This window comes from Coregonus lavaretus (assembly GCF_964263955.1).
Source record: "Coregonus lavaretus genome assembly, chromosome: 14".
Lineage (NCBI taxonomy): Eukaryota > Metazoa > Chordata > Actinopteri > Salmoniformes > Salmonidae > Coregonus > Coregonus lavaretus.
In genome coordinates, this window is record NC_140001.1 from 35,307,524 (window position 1) to 35,335,088 (window position 27,565).

The following is a 27,565-nucleotide window of genomic DNA, read 5'->3' on the forward strand; positions in this document are numbered from 1 at the left end:
ACAAGGCGTATAGGCAAAATGCGCACAAACAGGTGCGACAAAATGAAGTAGTGCACGAAACAAGTGCAATCGAGCTCCAGCGCAGTGGAGAGAAATATGCTCAACCGAGCAAGCACAACACTGACGAAAAACAATCATACACAACACATGACAAACACAACGAGAAACTTATAGGACACTAATCACGTAAAACAGAAACAGGTGTGACACAAACAGACAAAAGCAAACGAACATGAAACATCTATCGGTGGCAGCTAGAATTCCGGAGACGACGAGCGCCGAAGCCTGCCCGAACAAGGAGGAGAGGCAGCCTCGGCCGAAACCGTGACAGTACCCCCCCCTTGACGCGCGGCTCCAGACGCGCGCCGACTCCGGCCTCGGGGACGGCCAGGGGGACGCGGCGCAGGGCGCGTCGGATGCCTCCGATGGAACTCCGTCAGAAGCGATGGGTCCAACACGTCTCTCCTCGGCACCCAGCACCGCTCCTCCGGACCGTACCCCTCCCACTCCACTAGATACTGGAGACCCCCCATCCGACGTCTCGAATCCAAGATGGATCTCACGGAGTACGCCGGTGCCCCCTCGATGTCCAACGGGGGCGGAGGAGTCTCCAAGATCTCATCGTCTTGGAGTGGGCCCGCTACCACCGGCCTGAGAAGGGACACATGGAACGAGGGGTTAATACACTTATACTCCACAGGTAGCTGTAATCTATAACAAACCTCGTTCAACCTCCTCAGGACTTTAAATGGCCCTACAAACCGCCGACCCAGTTTCCGACAGGGCAGGCGGAGGGGCAGGTTTCTGGTAGAGAGCCAGACTCGATCACCAGGTGCGTACACCGGTGCCTCACTGCGGTGGAGATCAGCGCTCGCCTTCTGACGTCGGAGGGCCCGCTGCAGGTGGACGTGTGCAGCGTTCCAAGTCTCCTCCGAGCGCCGCGCCCACTCATCCACCGCAGGAGCCTCGATCTGGCTCTGCTGCCAGGGTGCCAGAACCGGCTGGTAACCTAACACACATTGAAATGGGGTTAGGTTCGTGGAGGAATGGCGTAGGGAATTCTGGGCCATCTCGGCCCAGGGAACGTACCTTGACCACTCCTCCGGCCGGTCCTGGCAGTATGTTCTGAGAAACCTACCCACATCCTGGTTTACGCGTTCCACCTGCCCATTGCTCTCCGGGTGGTAGCCCGAGGTGAGACTCACCGAGACCCCCAACCGCTCCATAAACGCTCTCCAGACCCTGGAGGTGAATTGGGGACCCCGATCAGCCACAATGTCCTCGGGCACCCCGTAGTGCCGGAACACATGGGTAAACAGTGCCTCGGCGGTTTGCAGGGCCGTAGGAAGACCCGGCATGGGGAGCAAACGACAGGCCTTAGAGAACCGGTCCACAACGACCAGGATGGTGGTATTCCCTTGGGAGAGGGGAAGATCTGTTATAAAGTCCACTGAGAGGTGGGACCATGGCCGTTGTGGAACGGGCAGGGGTAGCAACTTACCCCTAGGTAAATGTCTAGGCGCCTTACACTGGGCGCACACCGAGCACGAGGAAACATAAACCCTCACATCCCTAGCCAACGTGGGCCACCAGTACTTGGCACTAAGACAGTGCACTGTCCGGCCGATACCCGGATGTCCAGAGGAGGGTGACGTGTGAGCCCAATAAATCAATCGATCCCGAACCTCGAGCGGAACGTACTTCCGACCCTCCGGGCACTGTGATGGACTAGGGTCGGTGCGTAACGCCCGCTCGAGTTCAGCATCGATCTCCCACACTACCGGCGCCACCAGACACGACGCAGGCAGTATGGGAGTGGGCTCAACGGACCTCTCCTCCGCGTCATACCGCCGAGACAGCGCATCTGCCTTGCCATTCTGTGACCCAGGGATGTACGTGATCTTAAACGTAAACCTGGTCAAGAACATACTCCATCTTGCCTGGCGAGGGTTCAGCCTCCTCGCCGCTCGGATGTACTCCAAGTTACGGTGGTCCGTCAAAATGAGGAAAGGGTGTTGAGCCCCCTCAAGCCAGTGCCTCCACACCTTTAGAGCCTGTACCACGGCTAACAGCTCCCTGTCCCCTACGTCATAGTTCCGCTCCGCCGGACTGAGCTTCTTAGAGTAAAAAGCACAGGGGCGGAGTTTAGGTGGCGCGCCAGATCGTTGTGAAAGCACGGCTCCTAACCCGGCCTCCGACGCGTCCACCTCTACTTGGAACGGCAAAGAGGGATCCGGGTGCGCCAGCACTGGGGCCGAGGTAAACAGGTCCTTCAGCCTGCCAAACGCCCTGTCCGCCTCGGCCGACCACTGCAGACGCACCGGACCCCCCTTCAACAGAGACGTGATGGGAGCTGCCACCTGTCCAAACCCCCGGATAAACCTCCTGTAGTAATTTGCAAACCCCAAGAACTGCTGCACCTCCTTCACAGTGGTTGGTGTTTGCCAATTACGCACGGCCAACGCTCGATCTACCTCCATCCTCACCCCTGACGCAGACAACTGATAACCCAAAAAGGAGACCGACTCCTGGAAAAACAGACACTTCTCTGCCTTCACATACAGGTCGTGCTCCACCAGCCTCCGCAACACCTTGCGCACCAGGGCTACATGCTCGACACGGGTAGGTGAGTACACGAGAATGTCATCAATGTACACCACCACCCCCTGCCCCTGCATGTCCCTGAAGATCTCATCCACAAATGATTGGAAAACTGATGGAGCGTTCATCAACCCGTATGGCATGACCAGATACTCGTAATGGCCCGAGGTGGTACTAAAGGCTGTTTTCCATTCATCGTTCTCCCTGATGCGCACCAAGTTGTACGCGCTCCTGAGATCTAGTTTCGTGAAGAAACGCGCCCCATGCAACGACTCAGTCATGGTCGCAATCAGCGGGAGTGGATAACTATACTTCACCGTAATCTGATTGAGACCACGGTAATCGATGCATGGGCGCAAACCACCATCCTTTTTCTTCACGAAAAAGAAACTCGAGGACGCGGGGGAAGTGGACGGCCGTATGTATCCTTGTCTCAGTGATTCGTCTATGTAAATCTCCATAGCTTTCTTCTCCTCCTGAGACAGAGGATACACATGGCTCCGTGGGAGCGCAGCTCCTGCCTGGAGGTTTATCGCACAATCCCCCTGCCTATGGGGTGGCAACTGCGTCGCCCTCGCCTTACTAAACGCAATAGCCAAATCCCCATACTCAGGTGGAATGTGCAATGCGGGCACCTGGTTTGGACTCTCCACCGAGGTAGCCCCTACGGAAACGCCCAAACATCTACCCACACACTGAGCAGACCACTCCATCAGAGCCCTCTCCTGCCACGAAATCACTGGGTTATGGGTACTCAACCAGGGCATTCCCAGCACCACCGGATACGCAGGAGAGTCAATCAGGAACAGCTGAATCATCTCCTGATGACCCCCCTGCGCACACATCCTAAGTGGCGCCGTGACCTCCCTGATCAAGCCCGTACCCAACGGACGACTATCTAGGGCGTGAACGGGAAAAGGAACATCAACAGGAATGAGGGGAATCCCTAACGCTAAACAAAACTTTTTATCAATAAAATTCCCAGCTGCGCCTGAATCTACCAGCGCCTTATGCTGGGCATGAGGTGCTACCTGTGGAAAACGTACAGGCATACAAAAATGGGCAACAGAGAGCTCTGGGTGAGTGGGGCGCCTACTCACCTGGAGGGAATCCCCAGTGCGGGGCCTGTCGTCATCTCCCCTAGGAGGCCATCCCCAGCACCTAGCCGCGGTGTGTCCTCCCCGGCCACAGTTGGTGCAGTGGATGGACCCCCTAGCCTGCCGACTCCTCCTCTCTCTAGCGCCAGCGCCCCCGAGCTCCATGGGACAAGGCTCGGAGGCGCTGGAGGGTGGAATGGACGGACCCTCCGCAAGACGTCCGCGGGTAGCCAGCAGGGTATCCAGCCTGATGGACATATCCACCAGCTGGTCGAAGGTGAGACTGGCGTCCCTGCAAGCCAGCTCCCGACGGACGTCCTCTCGTAGGCTGCATCGGTATAGATCGATGAGGGCCCGATCATTCCACCCTGCATCTGCCGCCAGAGTACGGAATTCGAGTGCGAATTCCTGGGCACTTCTCCTCCCCTGTCGGAGGAAGACCAGACGCTCCCCCGCCGCTTTCCCCTCCGGGGGATGGTCAAACACCGCCCTGAAGCGGCGGGAGAACTCAGTGTACGTAATGGTTGTGGCGTCTATCTTCCTCCACTCCGCGTTGGCCCACTCCAACGCTTTTCCGGCCAGGCAGGAGATCAGAGCGGACACGCTCTCGTGCCCTGAAGGTGCCGGGTGCACGGTGGCCAGGTATAGCTCGACCTGGAGCAGGAATCCCTGACACCCAGCCGCTGTCCCGTCGTAAGCCCTCGGGAGAGATAGTCGGACTCCTCGAGGTTCCGGTGCTGGAACGGGCGGGCTGGCCGATGGTGCTGGCAGGGCGGGCGGTGGTGGAGGCGAACCCCAGCCTCGGAGTGTGGTAATCACCTCCTGCAGGGCGTTCCCCATCTGCAGGAGTTGCTCCTGCTGATCCCGAACCTGGGCTTCCAGTCTTGTCTGGGCTGCTTCGGCTCCTGCTGATTCCATGGTTGGTGTATGATTCTGTCAGGGCGTGTGTAGGTGTAGTGTAGGAAATCAGATGCAGGACGCAGACGGTAGGTTCCAAATGCTGTATTCCGGCCCAAACACAGGCAACAGGGCAACTAAGCCCAACAGCTAAACTACGCACAAGGCGTATAGGCAAAATGCGCACAAACAGGTGCGACAAAATGAAGTAGTGCACGAAACAAGTGCAATCGAGCTCCAGCGCAGTGGAGAGAAATATGCTCAACCGAGCAAGCACAACACATGACAAACACAACGAGAAACTTATAGGACACTAATCACGTAAAACAGAAACAGGTGTGACACAAACAGACAAAAGCAAACGAACATGAAACATCTATCGGTGGCAGCTAGAATTCCGGAGACGACGAGCGCCGAAGCCTGCCCGAACAAGGAGGAGAGGCAGCCTCGGCCGAAACCGTGACACACTGGAAGATGAATTCACCTTTCAGCAGGACGATAACCTATTACACACAGCCAAATCTACACTGGAGTTGCTTACCATGACGACGTTCAATGTTCCTGAGTGGCATAGTTACAGTTTTGACATAATTCGGCTTCAAAATCAATGGCAATACTTAAAAAGGACTGTCTAGCAATGATCAACAAATCAACTTGACAGAGCTTGAAGAATTTTTATAAGAATAATGGGCAGATATTGTCCAATCCAAGTCTGCAAAGCTCTTTGAGACTTACAGCTGTAATCACCACCAAACGTACTTCTACAAATAATTGACTCAGGGGTGTTTACTTATGTAAATTAGATATTTCTGTATTTCATTTTTCAATACATTTGCAAACATTTCTAAAAACATGTTCACACTTTGGCATTATGGGGTATTGTGTGTATATGTATTTTGATATTTAATCAATTTTGAATTCAAGCTGTAACACAGCAAAATGTGGAATAAGTCAAGGGGTATGAATACTTTCTGAAGGCATTGTATGTTCACATGTTTTTTCTGTGCACTGAGTGGTGTTCCTTGAACTTTCTTCAAAATCCTATACCAGAGTAGGGAGTTAATGCTGGTGCCAAAGCAATCAAAATTATAAACAGATTGTTTTTCAAATCGGACAAATGTGAGGCCAGCAAAACATATGCCATTTAAAGCCATTTAATAATCTGCTTTGGTCATTATATTGCATCTTGGGGGAAAAAGAAAAGGAAGAGACATGCTATGACATGTTTAGGCAGGGAACGTATAGAGAGTTCAAACTGACTGAACTGCCTCAGTATTCCTTTCATATTATATAATGATCATCCATCATTTATATCTGTATCACAAAACAGGTATTTGTACAATTGACTGTATTTAAAACGGACATATTTACAATACAACATAATAGCTAAACAATATTATTTGCAGCTTTTGTCAATTCTATTGCGACCCAATGCAAGAAATGTGAAATAAGCAGTAAGAAGTGTGCTCTGAGCCGTTACGTGTACATGGCTCCATGTAGATCCTCCAGTCTATGTTCCCTCTGTTTTCTCCTCTCCTTTAACACACAAATACTCGGTTTAGTAACGGGCTGACGCTGACCATTCTGTGTCCCAAATGGCACCCTAATCCCTATACAGTTTTGACCAGGGCCCATAGGACACTACATAGGAAATAGGGTGCCATTTGGGACACATCCAAAGTCTCAACTCTAAACAGGACAAGCACTTTGATTTCCCATACCAGAGTTCCACACCAACCTTGTCCTTCTTAAACCTCATACTCTGGATTGTTGGTTGGTAGCTCGAGTCGGCATAGCGGACAAGAATTGGTCTGTGATGATACACAGCAAAGGTTAGGATTCTCCAAGGGTTATATGTTGTTCAGGTAAATAGTACATTCATATAGTACATAACATCAAAACCGACAGAATTGATCCATGTGTGTCGATTCAGTGGCCAGGCCCTCACCTTCCCTAACCAGGGCAGGATACAACCAGAGTGAAAGAGGTGTTTGCAGGGCATCTCCCGCACTGTCTCCTGCTCCTCAAACTCCAGCAGACACACAGGACACTTCAGCCCTTTGTCTAGATGATGGGGGAGAGAGAGTTCAATAACAGAGTCTGAAACATCCACAGACAATAGACTACACTTGCAGACTCCAAGGTTTACGTGCATGCAGTTCTACTGATTTTTATTTTTATTTTTATTTTTTTATGGGGTGAATCAGCTTCAACATTGCAAATAGATTGCGGCTTCTATCAATGTAATTTTCTGCATAATTTCCAATCCCACATTTTTTAAAATAAATATATATTTTTAAATATATATATATATATACACAGTGCATTCGGAAAGTATTCAGACCCCTTGACTTTTTCCACATTTATTATGTTACAGCCTTAGTCTAAAATGGTTGAAATGCATTTTTTTCCTCATCAATCTACACACAATACCCCATAATGACAAAGCGAAAACAGGTTTGTAGAAATTTTTGCTAATTGATAAGAAAAACAAAAACAGAAATTCCTTATTTACATAAGTATTCAGACCCTTTGCTATGAGATTCGAAATTGACCTCAGGTGCATCCTGTTTCCATTGATCATCCTTGAGACCTTTCTACAACTTGATTAGAGTCCACCTGTGGTAAATTCAATTGATTGGACATGATTTGTAAAGGCACACACCTGTCTATATAAGCTTCCACAGTTGACAGTGCATGTTGGAGCAAAAACCAAGCCATGAGGTCGAAGGAATTGTCTGTAGAGCTCCGAGACAGGACTGTGTCGAGGCACACATCTGGGGAAGGGTACCAAAACATTTCTGCAGCATTGAAGGTCCCCAAGAACACAGTGGCCTCCATCATTCTTAAACGGAAGATGTTTGAAACCACCAAGACTCTTCCTAGAGCTGGCCGCCCAGCCAAACTGAGCAATCGGAGGAGAAGGGCCTTGGTCAGGGAGGTGACCAAGAACCCGATGGTCACTCTGACAGAGCTCCAGAGTTCCTCTGTGGAGATGGGATAACCTTCCAGAAAGACAACCATCTCTGCAGCACTCCACCAATCAGGCTTTTATGGTAGAGTGGCCAGACGGAAGCTGCTCCTCAGTAAAAGGCACATTACAGCCCACTTGGAGTTCGCCAAAAGGCACCTAAAGGACTCTCAGACCATGAGAAACAAGATTCTCTGGTCTGATGAAACCAAGATTGAACCCTTTGGCTTGAATGCCAAGTGTTACGTCTGGAGGAAACCTGGCAACATCCCTACGGTGAAGCATGGTGGTGGCAGCATCATGCGCCAGGAACTGGGAGACTAGTCAGGATAGAGGGAAAGATGAACGGACCAAAGTACAGAGAGATCCTTGATGAAAACCTGCTCCAGAGCGCTCAGGACCTCAGACTGGGGCGAAGGTTTACCTTCCAACAGGACAACGACCCTAAGCACACACAGCCAAGACAACGCAGGAGTGGCTTAGGGACAAGTCTCTGAATGTCCTTGAGTGGCCCAGCCAGAGCCCGGACTTCAACCCGATCAAACATCTCTGGAGAGACCTGAAAATAGCTGTGCAGCGACGCTCCCCATCCAACCTGACAGAGCTTGAGAGGATCTGCAGAGAAGAATGGGAGAAACTCCCGAAATACAGGTGTGCCAAGCTTGTAGCGTCATACGCAAGAAGACTCGAGGCTGTAATCACTGCCTAAGGTGCTTCAATAAAGTACTGAGTAAAGAGTCTGAATACTTCAACTGAACCTTTCTATTCTATTCTACTCTATTCTAGCAGTAGCCATTAACTGCACCTGTTTGAACTCGTTACCTGTATAAAAGACACCTGTCCACACACTCAATCAAACAGACTCCAACCTCTCCACAATGGCCAAGACCAGAGAGCTGTGTAAGGACATCAGGGACAAAATTGTAGACCTGCACAAGCCTGGGATGGGCTACAGGACAATAGGCAAGCAGCTTGGTGAGAAGGCAACAACTGTTGGCGCAATTATTAGAAAATGGAAGAAGTTCAAGATGACGGTCAATCACCCTCGGTCTGGGGCTCCATGCAAGATCTCACCTCGTGGGACATCAATGATCATGAGGAAGGTGAGGGATCAGCCCAGAACTACACAGCAGGACCTGGTCAATGACCTGAAGAGAGCTGGGACCACAGTCTCAAAGAAAACCATTAGTAACACACTACGCCGTCATGGATTAAAATCCTGCAGCGCACGCAAGGTCCCCCTGCTCAAGCCAGAGCATGTCCAGGCCCGTCTGAAGTTTGCCAATGACCATCTGGATGATCCAGAGGAGGAATGGGAGAAGGTCATGTGGTCTGATGAGACAAAAATAGAGCTTTTTGGTCTAAACTCCACTTGCTGTGTTTGGAGGAAGAAGAAGGATGAGTACAACCCCAAGAACACCATCCCAACCGTGAAGCATGGAGGTGGAAACATCATTCATTGGGGATGCTTTTCTGCAAAGGGGACAGGACGACTGCACCGTATTGAGGGGAGGATGGATGGGGCCATGTATCACGAGATCTTGGCCAACAACCTCCTTCCCTCAGTAAGAGCATTGAAGATGGGTTGTGGCTGGGTCTTCCAGCATGACAACGACCCGAAACACACAGCCAGGCCAACTAAGGAGTGGCTCCGTAAGAAGCATCTCAAGGTCCTGGAGTGGCCTAGCCAGTCTCCAGACCTGAACCCAATAGAACATCTTTGGAGGGAGCTGAAAGTCCGTATTGCCCAGCGACAGCCCCGAAACCTGAAGGATCTGGAGAAGGTCTGTATGGAGGAGTGGGCCAAAATCCCTGCTGCAGTGTGTGCAAACCTGGTCAAAATCTACAGGAAACGTATGATCTCTGTAATTGCAGACAAAGATTTCTGTACCAAATATTAAGTTCTGCTTTTCTGATGTATCAAATACTTATGTCATGCAATAAAATACAAATTAATTACTTAAAAATCATACAATGTGATTTTCTGGATTTTTGTTTTAGATTCCGTCTCTCACAGTTGAAGTGTACCTATGATAAAAATCACAGATCTCTACATGCTTTGTAAGTAGGAAAACCTGCAAAATCGGCAGTGTATCAAATACTTGTTCTCCCCACTGTACACACAATATTCCATAATGACAAAGTCAAAACAGGTTTTTAGAAATGTTTGCAAATGTATTACAAATAAAAACAGAAATACCTTATTTACATAAGGATTCAGACCCTTTGCTATGAGACTCGAAATTGAGCTCAGGTGCATCACGTTTCCGTTGATCATCCTTGAGATGTTTCTACAACTTGATTGGAGTCCACCTGTGGTAAATTCAATTGACTGGACATGATTTGGAAAGGCACACACCTGCCTATATAAGGTCCCACAGTTGACCGTGCATGTCATAGCAAAAAACAAGCCATGAGGTCGAAGGTATTGTCCTTGGGCTCCGAGACCGGATTGTGTCAAGGCACGCATCTGGGGAAGTGTACCAAAACATTTCTGCAGCATTGAAGGTCCCCAAGAACACAGTGGCCTCCATCATTCTTAAATGGAAGAAGTTTGGAACCACCAAGACTCTTCCTAGAGCTGGCCGCCCGGCCAAACTGAGCAATTGGGGTAAAAGGGCCTTGGTCAGGGAGGTGACCAAGAACCCGATGATCACACTGACAGAGCTCCAGAGTTCCTCTGTGGAGATGGGAGAACCTTCCAGAAGGACAATTATCTATGCAGCACTCCACCAATCAGGCCTTTATGGTAGAGTGGCCAGAAGGAAGCCACTCATCAGTAAAAGGCACATGACAGCCCACTTGGCACCTAAAGGACTCTCAGACCATGAGAAACAAGATTCTCTGGTCTGATGAAACCAAGATTGAACTCTTTGGCCTGAATGCCATGTGTCATGTCTGGAGGAAACCTGGCACCATCCCTACGGTGAAGCATGATGGTGGCAGCATCATGCTGTGGGGATGTTTTTCAGCGGCAGGGACTGGAAGACTAGTCAGGATAGATGAACGGAGCAAAGTACAGAGTGATCCTTGATGAAAACCTGCTCCAGAGTGCTCAGGACCTCAGACTGGGGCGAAGATTCACCTTCCAACAGGACAACGACCCTAAGCACACAGCCAAGACAACACAGGAGTGGCTTCGGGACAAGTCTCTGAATGTCCTTGAGTGGCCCAATCAGAGCCCAGACTTGAACCCGATCGAACATCTATGGTAGAGAAATTACATGATTATGTTTAATACTGTTTATGCATTGAATGGTAGTTTTATTCAATGGAATAGGGTTCTCAGTACTCTCTCATCTGTGTCTGTGGGACTGAGTTGGGCCTCTGAAGCTTGGCACTGGCAATTGATTTATGATGGCTTGGTGATAAAGGTGATAAAACCAACAGCCACATTCCATTCTATGATGGTGCATGTGAGGGAGATGTCTCCGGTCTGAGTGAGCCTGCATTCCATGGAATGGGTTGTTGTTTGTGTACTGGGAGGTACCAGGGAGGAGATGGCTCGGATATGGATAATGATGAGAGGAACCTTGTCTTAGGGGCCAAACTCTGGTTTCTATACAACAAGGACAGTCTTCACAGCAAATGCTATCTGGCTGGGGATACTCTTTTTCTCATATATCAAGCCTCACCTTTTGACCCATTCCACACATCTGCTGTTTGTCATGTTATAAAAGTGGCACAGTGATCTAAGGCGCCGCATCACAGTGCTAACTGTGCCACTAGAGATCCTGGTTCGAATCCAGGCTCTGTCGCAGCCGGCCGCGACCGGGAGACTCATGGGCGGCGCACAATTGGCCCAGCGTCGTCCAGGGTAGGGGAGGGAATGGCCGGCAGGGATGTAGCTCAGTTGATAGAGCATGGCGTTTGCAACGCCAGGGTTGTGGGTTCGATTCCCACAGGGGGCCAGTATAAAAAAAATATATGTATTCACTAACTGTAAGTGGCTCTGGATAAGAGCGTCTGCTAAATGACGTAAATGTAAATGTAAAATATATCTGTATTCTCTGTATGTTGGAGCTCTCGGCCCAACACTCAAGAGTGTTGGGTCGACCAGCCTCATTATTGCAGAGCACTCACTCTATTCACTTGTGTGTGTGGTGTGACCGGCTCCCTTATTAATACGTTTTGAATAAAGTAATATCCTAATTGGTGATTGACCTTGTCTCTCCTCATTTATTGATTAGAATGTCCATGACACATCCCTGGAGAGACCTGAAAATAGCCGTGCAGCGACGCTCCCCATCCAACCTGACAGAGCTTGAGAGGATCTGCACAGAAGAATGGGAGAAACTCCCCAAATACAGGTGTGCCAAGCTTGTAGTGTCATAAATAAGAAGACTCGAGGCAGTAATCGCTGCCAAAGGTGCTTCAACAAAGTACTGAGTAAAGGGTCTGAATACTTATGTGAATGTAACATTTCATTTTTTTAAATTATTTTTTACCTTTTTGCAAATATTTTTTTTTTTTTTTTTTTTTAGTCATTTAGCAGACGCTCTTATCCAGAGCGACTTACAGTTAGTGAATACATCTTTTTTTTTTTTTTTTTTTTTTATACTGGCCCCCCGTGGGAATCAAACCCACAACCCTGGCATTGCAAACACCATGCTCTATCAACTGAGCTACATCCCTGCCGGCCATTCCCTCCCCTACCCTGGACGACGCTGGGCCAATTGTGCGCCGCCCATGAGTCTCCCGGTCGCGGCCGGCTGCGACAGAGCCTGGATTCGAACCAGGATCTCTAGTATGTATTATAAATACAACTGTTTTTGCTTTGTCATTATGGTGTATTGTGTGCAGATTGAAGAGGGGGGGAACAATTTAATCAATTTTAGAATAAGGCTATAACATAACAAAATGTGGAAAAAGTCAACGGGTCTGAATACTTTCCGAATGCACTCTCAATCAAAATGCTCCACGGAGATAACTTACCAATTAATTTTTTATTTTACAAATTGTGCACTACAGTTTTACATGTATTTGAGATGGTAATAGCTCAAGGGTAAACAACAATTGGGAAAGGAAAGTCCGTAACAAATAGGGTAATCTCATCCACCAGCCGGCTAACAAGCCTGGGGAAGAAGTTACAAATAGAGGACACCAAAATGACAAAAACTCATATGTTAAGAAGATAAGTGAAGATATGATGCGATTTCTCAGCAGCGGTTTTTGATCCTGTACACATTGCTTACCTGTAGGCTAATGAATGACACATGAAACATAAATACTCACACTGCATTGCTGGCCTGAAACATAAGTGTTTTGTATACAAATAACAATTAAGTTCCTTTTCTTATGTTTCTTTTGACCAGGAAAAAAAGGAAGAATTACATTTATGAAAATAAATGGTTCACTCATTACATTTCATGACAATTATAATTTTGTCATGTCCCTTTTACAGCTTACATGGAATACTGAAAAAACGGACACACAATTCATCCAATGGTGATTTTTGCTTTTTACATACCAAAGGCACAATCTGTTTTATTTGAATTGACCAAACATTCACATATACCAAATCCTATCGTAAGGCTGAAGCATTTCTGAGTATGAATGTGAAACCAGTGAGCCTGACCAACTACCGCCAGTTGAAGACGATACTGAATGGGGAAGCAGCTGAGCTATTGATGGTACCATTTAATTCAACGATCTACACACTGAGCACGGAGCCTAAAATGCCTAAAAAAATAAACAATATCACAGATTAAAACGTTCTGAAAAGTCAACCCATAAAACCTATATTGAGCTCAGGTGGAAAGCATTTTTGTGCTATCATCATACCAAGTCCTTGTCACTCAATGTCATGCCAAATGTTTAGCTTGACAATGACAGCATTGTAGTTGGCAAGAGCACAAACAGATCTGGGACCAGGTTAATAAACCTATATCTTCATCTACATCCACTATTCTTGTCTGATTGACTCTTTATTTCCGGGGAGGTCTCACCTGCCCCTGTCTCCATCTCCATCTTCCATCTTAATTTCCTCCATGTCCTTTGCTCTGACAGACAATCTATGGTCCTAAGGCCCTGGGGTGGGTTGCTCTACAGCAGGGGAGCTGTTGTTTGAGCTGCGGTCGTCAGATCCAGACGCTGACCATACAATAATCCCAATGATGATGGCTGCCACGATGACCCCTATACCAGTCAGCAACACTTTAATTTTCATGTGTTCCCACCATTTCTGTTGTTTCACTTTCCCAGCAGACTTTGAGAAAGCCTTACTCTGAAAACACATAATTATAAGATGTTAATATCAAGTTAGAAGGATGTTAATACCAAGACCCTATGCATCTACAGTGGGGAGAACAAGTATTTGATACACTGCCGATTTTGCAGGTTTTCCTACTTACAAAGCATGTAGAGGTCTGTAATTTGTATCATAGGTACACTTCAACTGTGAGAGACGGAATCTAAAACAAAAATCCAGAAAATCACATTGTATGATTTTTAAGTAATTAATTTGCATTTTATTGCATGACATAAGTATTTGATCACCTACCAACCAGTAAGAATTCCGGCTCTCACAGACCTGTTCGTTTTTCTTTAAGAAGCCCTCCTGTTCTCCACTCATTACCTGTATTAACTGCACCTGTTTGAACTCGTTACCTGTATAAAATACACCTGTCCACACACTCAATCAAACAGAGTCCAACCTCTCCACAATGGCCAATCAATCAATCAATCAATTTTATTTTATATAGCCCTTCTTACATCAGCTAATATCTCGAAGTGCTGTACAGAAACCCAGCCTAAAACCCCAAACAGCTAGTAATGCAGGTGTAGAAGCACGGTGGCTAGGAAAAACTCCCTAGAAAGGCGAAAACCTAGGAAGAAACCTAGAGAGGAACCAGGCTATGAGGGGTGGCCAGTCCTCTTCTGGCTGTGCCGGGTGGAGATTATAACAGAACCATGCCAAGATGTTCAAAAATGTTCATAAGTGACAAGCATGGTCAAATAATAATCAGGAATAAATCTCAGTTGGCTTTTCATAGCCGATCATTAAGAGTTGAAAACAGCAGGTCTGGGACAGGTAGGGGTTCCATAACCGCAGGCAGAACAGTTTAAACTGGAATAGCAGCAAGGCCAGGCGGACTGGGGACAGCAAGGAGTCACCACGGCCGGTAGTCCCGACGTATGGTCCTAGGGCTCAGGTCTCTCAGTTGGCTTTTCATAGCCGATCATTAAGAGTTGAAAACAGCAGGTCTGGGACAGGTAGGGGTTTCGTAGCCGCAGGCAGAACAGTTGAAACTGGAATAGCAGCAAGGCCAGGCGGACTAGGGACAGCAAGGTGTCATCATGCCCGGTAGTCCTGACGTATGGTCCTAGGGCTCAGGTTCTCAGAGAGAAAGAGAGAACGAGAGAATTAGAGAGAGCATACTTAAATTCACACAGGACACTGGATAAGACAGGAGAAGTACTCCAGGTATAACCAACTAACCCCAGCCCCCCGACACATAAACTACTGCAGCATAAATACTGGAGGCTGAGACAGGAGCGGTCCGGAGACACTGTGGCCCCATCCGAAGAAACCCCCGGACAGGGCCAAACAGGAAGGATATAACCCCACCCACTCTGCCAAAGCACAGCCCCCGCACCACTAGAGGGATATCCCCAACCACCAACTTACAATCCTGAGACAAGGCCGAGTATAGCCCACAGAGGTCTCCACCACAGCACAAACCAAGGGGGGGGCGCCAACCCAGACAGGAAGATCACGTCAGTAACTCAACCCACTCAAGTGACGCACCCCTCCCAGGGACGGCATGAAAGAGCACCAGCAAGCCAGTGACTCAGCCCCTGCAACAGGGTTAGAGGCAGAGAACCCCAGTGGAGAGGGGAACCGGCCTGGCAGAGACAGCAAGGGCTGTTCGTTGCTCCAGCCTTTCCGTTCACCTTCACACTCCTGGGCCAGACTACACTCAATCATATGACCTACTGAAGAGATAAGTCTTCAGTAAAGACTTAAAGGTTGAGACCGAGTCTGCGTCTCTCACATGGGTAGGCAGACTGTTCCATAAAAATGGAGATCTATAGGAGAAAGCCCTGCCTCCCGCTGTTTGCTTAGAAATTCTAGGGACAATTAGGAGGCCTGCGTCTTGTGACCGTAGCGTACGTATTGGTATGTACGGCAGGACCAACTCGGAAAGATAGGTAGGAGCAAGCCCATGTAACGCTTTATAGGTTAACAGTAAAACCTTGAAATCAGCCCTTGCCTTAACAGGAAGCCAGTGTAGGGAAGCTAGCACTGGAGTAATATGATCAAATTTCTTGGTTCTAGTCAGGATTCTAGCAGCCGTATTTAGCACTAACTGAAGTTTATTTAGTGCTTTATCCGGGTAGCCGGAAAATAGAGCATTGCAGTAGTCTAACCTAGAAGTAACAAATGCATGGATTAATTTTTCTGCATCATTTTTGGACAGAAAATTTCTGATTTTTGCAATGTTACGTAGATGGAAAAAAGCTGTCCTTGAAACAGTCTTGATATGTTCGTCAAAAGAGAGATCAGGGTCAAGAGTAACGCCTAGGTCCTTCACAGTTTTATTTGAGACGACTTTACAACCATCAAGATGAATTGTCAGATTTAACAGAAGATCTCTTTGTTTCTTGGGACCTAGAACAAGCATCTCTGTTTTGTCCGAGTTTAAAAGTAAAAAGTTTTCAGCCATCCACTTTCTTATGTCTGAAACACAGGCTTCTAGCGAGGGCAATTTTGGGGCTTCACCATGCTTCATTGAAATGTACAGCTGTGTGTCATCCGCATAGCAGTGAAAGTTAACATTATGTTTTCGAATAACATCCCCAAGAGGTAAAATATATAGTGAAAACAATAGTGGTCCTAAAACGGAACCTTGAGGAACACCGAAATGTACAGTTGATTTGTCGGAGGACAGACCATTCACAGAGACAAACTGATATCTTTCCGACAGGTAGGATCTAAACCAGGCCAGAACTTGTCCGTGTAGACCAATTTGGGTTTCCAGTCTCTCCAAAAGAATGTGGTGATCGATGGTGTCAAAGGCAGCACTAAGGTCTAGTAGCACGAGGACAGATGCAGAGCCTCGGTCTGACGCCATTAAAAGGTCATTTACCACCTTCACAAGTGCAGTCTCAGTGCTATGATGGGGTCTAAAACCAGACTGAAGCATTTCGTATACATTGTTTGTCTTCAGAAAGGCAGTGAGTTGCTGCGCAACAGCTTTTTCTAAAATTTTTGAGAGGAATGGAAGATTCGATATAGGCCGATAGTTTTTTATATTTTCCGGGTCAAGGTTTGGCTTTTTCAAGAGAGGCTTTATCACTGCCACTTTTAGTGAGTTTGGTACACATCCGGTGGATAGAGAGCTGTTTATTATGTTCAACATAGGAGGGCCAAGCACAGGAAGCAGCTCCTTCAGCAGTTTAGTAGGAATAGGATCCAGTATGCAGCTTGAAGGTTTAGAGGCCATGATTATTTTCATCATTGTGTCAAGAGATATAGTACTAAAACACTTAAGTGTCTCTCCCGATCCCAGGCCCTCGCAGAGCTGTGCAGATCCAGGACAGCTAAGCCCTGGAGGAATACGCAGATTCAAAGAGGAGTCCGTAATTTGCTTTCTAATGGTCATGATCTTTTCCTCAAAGAAGTTCATGAATTTATCACTGCTGAAGTGAAAGCCATCCTCTCTTGGGGAATGCTGCTTTTTAGTTAGCTTTGCAACAGTATCAAAAAGAAATTTTGGATTGTTCTTATTTTCCTCGATTAAGTTGGAAAAGTAGGATGATCGAGCAGCAGTGAGGGCTCTTCGGTACTGCACAGTACTGTCTTTCCAAGCTAGTCGGAAGACTTCCAGTTTGGTGTGGCGCCATTTCCGTTCCAATTTCCTGGAAGCTTGCTTCAAAGCTCGGGTATTTTCTGTATACCAGGGAGCTAGTTTCTTATGACAAATGTTTTTCGTTTTTAGGGGTGCAACTGCATCTAGGGTATTGCGCAAGGTTAAATTGAGTTCCTCAGTTAAGTGGTTAACTGATTTTTGTCCTCTGACGTCCTTGGGTAGGCAGAAGGAGTCTGGAAGGGCATCAATGAATTTTTGTGTTGTCTGAGAATTTATAGCACGACTTTTGATGCTCCTTGGTTGGGGTCTGAGCAGATTATTTGTTGCGATTGCAAACGTAATAAAATGGTGGTCCGATAGTCCAGGATTTTGTGGAAAAACATTAAGATCTACAACATTTATTCCATGGGACAAAACTAGGTCCAGAGTATGACTGTGGCAGTGAGTAGGTCCAGAGAGCCAAGACCAGAGAGCTGTGTAAGGACATCAGGGATACAATTGTAGACCTGCACAAGGCTGGGATGGGCTACAGGACAATAGGCAAGCAGCTTGGTGAGAAGGCAACAACTGTTGGCGCAATTATTTGAAAATGGAAGAAGTTCAAGATGACGGTCAATCACCCTCGGTCTGGGGCTCCATGCAAGATCTCACCTCGTTGGGGCATCAATGATCATGAGGAAGGTGAGGGATCAGCCCAGAACTACATGGCAGGACCTGGTCAATGACCTGAAGAGAGCTGGGACCACAGTCTCAAAGAAAACCATTAGTAACACACTACGCCGTCATGGATTAAAATCCTGCAGCGCATGCAAGGTCACCCTGCTCAAGCCAGCGCATGTCCAGGCCCGTCTGAAGTTTGCCAATGACCATCTGGATGATCCAGAGGAGGAATGGGAGAAGGTAATGTGGTCTGATGAGACATAAATTTAGCTTTTTGGTCTAAACTCCACTCGCTGTGTTTGGAGGAAGAAGAAGGATGAGTACAACCCCAAGAACACCATCCCAACAGTGAAGCATGGAGATGGAAACATCATTATTTGGGGATGCTTTTCTGCAAAGGGGACAGGACGACTGCACCGTATTGAGGGGAGGATGGAAGGGGCCATGTATCGCGAGATCTTGGCCAACAACCTCCTTCCCTCAGTAAGAGCATTGAAGATGGGTCGTGGCTGGGTCTTCCAGCATGACAATAACCTGAAATACAGAGCCAGGGTAACTAAGGAGTGGCTCCGTAAGAAGCATCTCAAGGTCCTGGAGTGGCCTAGCCAGTCTCCAGACCTGAACCCAATAGAACATCTTTGGAGGGAGCTGAAAGTCCGTATTGCCCAGCGACAGCCCCGAAACCTGAAGGATCTGGAGAAGGTCTGTATGGAGGAGTGGGCCAAAATCCCTGCTGCAGTGTGTGCAAACCTGGTCAAGACCTACAGGAAACATATGATCTCTGTAATTGCAAACAAAGGTTTCTGTACCAAATATTAAGTTCTGCTTTTCTGATGTATCAAATACTTATGTCATGCAATAAAAAGCAAATTAATTACTTAAAAATCATACAATGTGATTTTCAGGATTTTGGTTTTAGATTCCGTCTCTCAAAGTTGAAGTGTACCTATGATAAAAATTACAGACCTCTACATGCTTTGTAAGTAGGAACACCTGCAAAATCGTCAGTGTATCAAATACTTGTTCTCCCCACTGTATATCTGTCAGAATATGGAGGAGGGGGGATCTACTTTATCTCTGCAATTGAGGCTGCACTGCATTGTACATATTTAAAAATCCAGAAAGAAACTATTCTGTCATGAAACTTGCCATTTTCTGACAATTCAATAGACAGAAGGCTTTAGTTACAGTGCACGCTACTTTCCCAATGATCTTCCAATGAATCTAGACTGGTGTTTTTGTTTTTCTTAACACTGCTGTTTTGTTTTTCTCAGTAACCCAGTCAGCCAGCCAGTCCTCAGAGAACTATGGCTGTGTCCCACATTGCACCCTATTCCCTATATAGTGCACTACGTTTGACCAGAGCCCTGTGGGCCCTAGTCAAAAGTAGTACACTATATAGGGAATAGGGTGCCATTTGGGGTGCAACCCTAGTCAGCAACCTAGCGAGTCCTCAGAGAACTATGTGGTTGTTGTGATGTAACGGCCTGGCTGGGGAGAAATGTGGGAAAGCTGTGACCTGGTTGGTTGACCCCAGGATGGACCAGGACGGACATGCACCCTGTGGCACGTCCTGGACACCCCTCTCTCTATACTGAGGGAGACCAGTGGGTTTCATTCATCTTACAACAATAGGAAATACCTTTCTAAAAATATCACCTTAAACCACAATCAGGATGTAAATTGTACATTATTTTCCCCCTCCAACTCCAACTAAAGTGTATTTCTAGACACCAATATGACATTTCCTGCCTATTCCCTGGACTCGTATTGAACCGTGGAACATTGGAAAACACTTCCATGAGACACCAAAGCCGGAGAATTCCAAAGGAGAACCCTATTGTGCTATTTGTGTCTCTCTGAAATGCACCTTGAATGTTACCAGTATGATAGCATTGGAATCATCAAAGTAAGACCTGCAAAATCAGTATCTTCAAATTAATAATGCTTTGTATTGTCATGATTTGGTTCCATTAAAGACGTCTCTTATTACGTCTCTTATTATAGGGTACATCCCAAATGGCACCTTATTCCCGATATAGAGCACTATTTTTCACCAGAGCTCTCTGGGAATAAGGCGTCATTTGGGACACAGCCATAAACTTAGAACAATCACCTTCTCCAAAAGTTCATCGGCCCTGTTCTCCAGTTCTCCCAGCTTGCCTGACCTCTCGTCAGCCTTGTAGAGATTATCTAGCATGATCACCTTCACCTCTTCCACCTCCTCCTGGGCCTGCTGCAGGCGGTTCTTCCCATTCTCCTGAACACACAACAAACAGTTTGGGGTTAATGGAAGATAAATCATGGAACCACTTCCGATTTTGTGTATATTTGATTCATGGTTTATTTGAATAGGGGCCGGTTTGAACACATTGATTGACACAATGATTGAACAATCATCATAAGCACCATAGTGTGTGTACAGATGTAGGATCTTATTTTGAGCCAGTTTCCTACAGCAGGAAAATAATCCTGCAGCAACAGTACATGTGAATAATTATGTGGATTATAATTAAAGGAAATTTTTGTAGGCGTTGATGCATTTTTCATAACGGAAAATCAAGTCTGAAATTTCAAAGTGGACATTACAAACTTTAAAAGCCTTTTTAAACCTCAAATACACTAAACGTTTTCAATTTTCTGGGTTGCAGGAAAGTTATACTGCAACAGGGTGATCAAATTAAGATAATTACAGCTGTAGCTCACCAAAAAAAATGCAACATCTGTCCCTATCTTTGTGTCTCCATGTTAAAGGTAATATTTTATGTTGTGTAACCTATGCAATGGTTAACAATAGTGCATTGTTTACACAGTAACATTAATCATTAGTCATATTGGCTGAGAGATTAAGTTTCCATAGAGCAAACAAGACAGAACAGGAATATGACAGCCAACAACTGAAGTGGGGCAGATTTTCCTGGACATCTGGATTACTCTGTTTTCTGTAACCTTGGAGTCTGTCTGGAGGAACATGGCAGCACCATACAGCTCTCCAAACAAATGAACCACTTTAGCCTGGGGCAACGAAGGTTGAACAACCCACTGTGACAATGACAGTCTTGGACGCCACCAAAATCTACTATAAACTATAGGGGCCGAATCCTAACTGAGATGTGCACACTTAAATAATGTATTGATATCATTGGAAGACTTAGGCGGAAACTCGCAAATCTCAAGTTACTAAAAACGTAAAAAGGATATTTAATAATAGCTTGTGCAGAGCTTGATTTATATCCTAATGGGACTGTCCATGACCTTTTGCCCTCTGTGCCTGACAGGGAAGTGAGTGATTCAGGAGTCAAGGATGCTGAGTGCTCTAACACTAAAGCTCAGACACACTGGTAGGATTGTCAAATGTTTTCCAGATGACAGTACTTAGCACCTCTAAACAGAGTGTAGGCAGTCAATCTCTTTTGTGTTCACACAGCAAAGACCTTGACGTCAACAGCCACTCAGCCTTGTTAAAATACTCCAAACCAGAAGGTGGCAGTAGCGTTGTTTGGCAATGCATGTCTGTGTGTGTTGCTTAGTTTATGGTCTAGATTCCAATGTTAGCTAGCTAGCTAATATTGCTATTTTGTAAAAAGCCCTTGATACTATCCAGATGGCTACAGCTAGATAACGACCTAGGGACGGTAGCTAGCTAACAAGATAACAAAGAAACAATTCAATTCACACTCCATAATCCCATACTGCCAGTGCCAGCCCATAGCCAAATGTTTAGCCAACTAGCTAATAATAGCATATTCGCTAGCTAGCGCAACATAGCTAGCTAGCTAAGGACACTGCACTAACTCGGCAGCTAACTAATGGAAAGTAATCCATTGTGATTTCATTATAAGGTCAATACTAGCTAGAGTGGTTAGCTAGCTTTGAGGAAGTATTTAGTGTTGTGTGCATTGTGTCTGCGCACTTAGCTAGCTACCGTCCCATAGCCTACATTGTACAGTGAGGGAAAAAAGTATTTGATCCCCTGCAACAAAAACATCCAGAAAAACGAATGTAAAAAATGTTATAAATGTATTTGCATTTTAATGAGGGAAATAAGTATTTGACCCCCTCTCAATCAGAAAGATTTCTGTCTCCCAGGTGTCTTTTATACAGGTAACGAGCTGAGATTAGAGCACACTCATAAAGGGAGTGCTCATAATCTCAGCTTGTTACCTGTATAAAAGACACCTGTCCACAGAAGCAATCAATCAATCAGATTTCAAACTCTCCACCATGGCCAAGACCAAAGAGCTCTCCAAGGATGTCAAGGACAATATTTTAGACCTACACAAGGCTGGAATGGGCTACAAGACCATCGCCAAGCAGCTTGGTGAGAAGGTGACAACAGTTGCTGCGATTATTCGCAAATGGAAGAAACACAAAAGAAATGTCAATCTCCCTCAGCCTCCATGCAAGATCTCACCTCGTGGAGTTGCAATGATCATGAGAACGGTGAGGAATCAGCCCAGAACTACACAGGAGGATCTTGTCAATGATTTATTTATTTTTGTCATTTAGCAGACGCTCTTATCCAGAGCGACTTATATGAGCAATTAGGGTTAAGTGCCTTGCTGAAGGGCACATCGACAGATTTGTTCAACCTAGTCGGCTGGGGGATTAGAACCAGCGACCTTTCAGTTACTGGCACAACGCTCTTACCCACTAAGCCACCTGCCGCCCGTGGTGGGACCATAGTCACCAAGAAAACAATTGGTAACACACTACGCCGTGAAGGACTAAAATCCTGCAGCGGCCGCAAGGTCCCCCTGCTCAAGAAAGCACATATACATGCCCGTCTGAAGTATGCCAATGAACATTTGAATGATTCAGAGGAGAACTGGGTGAAAGTGTTGTGGTCAGATGAGAACAAAATGGAGCTCTTTGGCATCAACTCAACTCGCCATGTTTGGAGGAGGAGGAATGCTGCCTATGACCCCAAGAACACCATCCCCACCGTCAAACATGGAGGTGGAAACATTATGCTTTGGGTGTGTTTTTCTGCTAAGGGGACAGGACAACTTCACCGCATCAAAGGGACGATGGACGGGGCCATGTACCGTCAGATCTTGGGTGAGAACCTCCTTCCCTCAGCCAGGGCATTGAAAATGGGTCGTGGATGGGTATTCCAGCATGACAATGACCCAAAACACACGGCCAAGGCAACAAAGGAGTGTCTCAAGAAGAAGCACATTAAGGTCCTGGAGTGGCCTTGCCAGTCTCCAGACCTTAATCCCATAGAAAATCTGTGGAGGGAGCTGAAGGTTCGAGTTGCCAAACGTCAGCCTCGAAACCTTAATGACTTGGAGAAGATCTGCAAAGAGGAGTGGGACAAAATCCCTCCTGAGATGTGTGCAAACCTGGTGGCCAACTACAAGAAACGTCTGACCTCTGTGATTGCCAACAAGGGTTTTGCCACCAAGTACTAAGTCATGTTTTGCAGAGGGGTCAAATACTTATTTCCCTCATTAAAATGCAAATCAATTTATAAACATTTTGACATGCATTTTTCTGGATTTTTTTGTTGTTATTCTGTCTCTCACTGTTCAAATAAACCTACCATAAAAATTATAGACTGATCATTTCTTTGTCAGTGGGCAAACGTACAAAATCAGCAGGGGATCAAATACTTTTTTCCCTCACTGTATATGAAGTGTGACTGGCTCATGACATTTAACCATGGATGTATGTACAGAGAAAATGCCCTATTTTTTCCCTTTTGTTGTCACTCCTGTTGGCTACCCAACTTGGGGGTATGTGCTGTCTGATTTGAGTCAAAGTCAAGTTGTTGGCCACTGACGAGCATTGCGATTCTACAGGTAGAAACAGCTTATTCGTCGCTACCGGGTTGGCACGCAGCAGGTACCGCCACAGAGTTTCTAAATCCAAAGGCGCAACATTGCGAGACTTCCGGGAATCCTTGCGAAACAGACCAAGCCGGGGTTTGGGGTTTGAGAAGTAAATTATTCTTCCTTTGTTGTTAGTTTTCTCTCAATCCAAAGGTATAACCTAGATTCGAGCCAATTTATTTAACTAGACAAGTCAGTTAAGAACAAATTCTTATTTAAAATGACGTCCTACACCGCAGGACGCTGGACCAATTGTGCGCCGCCCTATGGGACTCCCAATCACGGCCGGTTGTGATACAGCCTTGAATCGAACCAGAGGGTCTGTAGTGACACCTCAAGCACTGAGATGCAGTGCCTTAGACCGCTGCGCCACTCGGGACACCAATGTCTTAAGTAGTTGAACATGTTATTACTCCAACCTCGTTAAAGTAACAAACTGACACGTTTTCATTTTCGTCAAAAACTACTTTATAGTAGTTTTTGACAGTTCAGCGCAAGACGACCATTAGATCCTAGCGTTAGACCCTAGCTTTGCTAGCCAACCTTGCTATGACATCGCCTACAAGTGTGGTCAGGGATTTATATTGAAGAAGCAGTTTCTGCCTATCTTCATACTGTACTGTCTTTGGTACCACTTTTGTTCTAGCAAGAGAAGGAACGGCCTCCCACTATGATAAGTACTTATCTGCAATGAGATTCTCTGTTTCATACAGGAAACCAAGAGACTGAACAAAACAAGTGCAATCTCAGCGACTCTGATGATTTCATATTTCACTGTCATTACTTCTTCGACACCCTTTCATACACACAACCAGAGTGGGCTATGGCGAGGTTAGAACACTAGTTCAGTGCCATCGTAGTGACAAGTTAGGACTAGCTGTTATAAATTACAGGTCAATGCATAATGAGTTATACAAGCTTTAGTAAAAGCTGCATTTCTTTCCCATTTATACTCGCTATTACAGCTGTCATGTGGTGAATAGACTACATTTGGATTGCTGTAGTTAAATTGGATTGAAACATAAAGTTTGAGGATATGTATGGCACTGATTTAGTTCACCCCACTCAATAGTCTGTTTAAAAATCAACCGGCGACAAAGTCTTCACACAGGAACTGCTGCCCCTTCCAGTTCCCCTCCTTGCTTCCTTCCTCCCTTCACTCCCTTACTCACTCCAGCCTCAATGAGAGTAGGCTACCTGACAATTTGCTAGGAAACCCCCTCTCACAAATTGACAAGATGTTTTTTTACAATGCTACTCCAATGAAAAGGACAGGGATAGTCTGCTTATGGACTTCAGAGATATTTATGGGATATACTAACAGAGCTGGGTCTATATCTGTTATTAAATAAGAGTACGTCATCAACTAACATATAAAATATCTAGCCATTTAAATTTGGTTGATTGGGAGGTTAATATCCTACTCTAAATTATTACCCTGGCCCTCTGATGACGTTCACAAAACATTTTCAGAAATGCTCACATGGTCTGTATGAAATCATCTACTTGCATGAATTTGTTTGAAATGTGTATGATCTCTCAAAATCATATCCAAAGAATAGAAAAAAAGATACACTACCGGTCAGATGTTTTAGAACACCTACACATTCAAGGGGTTTTCTTTACTTTTACTGTTTTCTACATTGTAGAATAATAGTGAAGACATCGAAACTATGAAATAACACATATGGAATCATATATCAAGTAAAAAGGGTGGCTATTTGAAGAATCTCAAATATAAAATATATTTTGATTTGTTTAACACTTTCTTAGTTACTGCATAATTCCATATGTGTTATTTCATAGTTTGATGTCTTCACTATTATTCTACAATGTAGAAAATAGTAAAAATAAAGAAAAACCTTGGAATGATGTCACGCCCTGACCTGGAGAGACTGTTATTATCTAGGTAGTTTGGTCAGGGTGTGAAAGTCTAGGTTTGGTATTTCTATGTTTGGCCGGGTGTGGTTCCCAATCAGAGGCAGCTGTCGCTCGTTGTCTCTGATTGGGGATCATACTTAGGCAGCCAGTTTTCCTGCCTGGGTTGTGAAATCTTGTTTGTGTTTCGGTGAGTTTGGCTTGTTTGTGTATAGCCTTCCGACGTCACATTTCGTCAGTGTTTATCCAGTTTAATAAACATGTTCGCATACCACGCTGCACCTTGGTCTGACCCGTCTCTCAACGACCGTGACAAATGAGTAGGTGTGTCCAAACTTTTGACTGGTACTGTATGTTTGAACTCCTTCAAGACTGTTAGAAAAGCATTCCAGGTGATGCTGGTTGAGAGAATGCCAAGAGTGTGCAAAGCTGTTATCAAGGCGAAGGATGGCTATTTCAAGAATCTCAAATATAAAATATATTTTGATTTGTTTAACACTTTTTTTGGTTACTACATGATTCCATGTGTTATTTCATGGTTTTGATGTCTTCACTATTATTCTACAATGAAAAAATTGTAAAAATAAAGAAAAACCCTTGAATGAGTAGGTGTTCTAAAACTTTTGACCAGTAGTGTATATTATGAATATTTAAAAGTTAAATTAACTGTATTACATGACGTAAGCTACATAACAGCAGTGGTGTAAAGTACTGAAGTAAAAATACTTTAAAGTACTACTTAAGTAGTTTTTCGGGGTATCTGTACTTTACTTTACTACTTATATTTTAGACTACTTTTACTCCACTACATTCCTAACGAAAAGAATGCACTTTTTTACTCCATATATTTTGACAGGAAAATGGTCCAATTCACACACTTATCAAGAGAACATCCCTGGTCATCCCTACTGCCTCTGATCTGGCAGACTAGCTAAACACAAATGCTTCGTTTGTAAATTATGTTGGAGTGTGCCCCTGGCTACCCGTCAATAAAAATAAAAAAAGGAAAATTGTGCCATCTGGTTTGCTTAATATAAGGAATTTGAAATGGTTTTACTTTTGATACTTAAGTACATTTTAGCAATTCCATTTACTTTTGATACTTAAGTATATTTAAAACCAAATACTTTTACACTTTTACTCAAGTAGTATTTTACTGGGTGACTTTCACTTTTACCTGAGTCATTTTCTATTAAGGTATCTTTACTTTTACTCAAGTATGACAATTTAGTACTTTTTCCATCACTGCATAACAGTTAAGTTCAATGTATGAAAACGATCTAACGTAATTCAAAGCCAGGCTGTAGCCTAATGTAGGCTATACACATTCAGTGACAAAGGAACGCTTCTTACAGGTCTGTGCAATCTTTAAATTCATAAACTAAATTATGAATACATAAACATATTTAAATATACTATTTCTTAAACCTTTTATTTACAAAAAAAAATCATAACTTACCATTGCTTTCACGTTACTATCTCTATTCCCGTCGTAAACTGTCACTGAACCCAATGCATTCAGAGGCGCGTCTTGGCATACACTTTTGTTTTCGAACAAATGTGTTTATCCAAGATGCTTTTCCGATATCACAAACTTTTATTTTCACCTTATCTCATTTGTAGTTGGCTACAGTTCGTTGCTATTTTTCTTTTAGTCGATATTCTTTGTTTTTCCTGCTTAGCTCTCTCACACTTTCACTGAAGACTGCTGGTCGGGTCGTGTGACACCCACCCCTTCTCTGGAAGTCAGCAGAACAGACCCTGTGACGTCGCGGCCGTAATGTCACTGTATTTAAATGCTGGTCAGTT

The 27,565-nt window shown here is 45.4% G+C and overlaps 1 protein-coding gene across 1 annotated transcript; it reads right to left on the reverse strand.

Annotated features, from left to right (window-relative positions):
* Window positions 1-12,501: 12,501 nt before the first annotated feature.
* On the reverse strand, window positions 12,502-27,490 carry LOC311141073 (vesicle-associated membrane protein 5-like). Its single transcript, XM_084176350.1, has 3 exons — window positions 27,216-27,490; window positions 20,158-20,301; window positions 12,502-13,792 (listed from the first exon to the last, which is right to left on the reverse strand). Exons 1-3 carry the CDS (start codon window positions 27,216-27,218, stop codon window positions 13,589-13,591), a joined length of 351 nt encoding a protein of 116 aa, XP_084032476.1. The 5' UTR covers window positions 27,219-27,490; the 3' UTR covers window positions 12,502-13,588.
* Between the last annotated feature and the right edge of the window lie 75 nt (window positions 27,491-27,565).

Excerpts from the sequence above, each read along its gene's own strand:
- LOC311141073 (XM_084176350.1), bottom strand. Across the intron at positions 13,793-20,157 it reads CCGATGAACTTTTGGAGAAG|AGTAAGGCTTTCTCAAAGTC; the intron begins GTGATTGTTCTA and ends ATGTGTTTTCAG.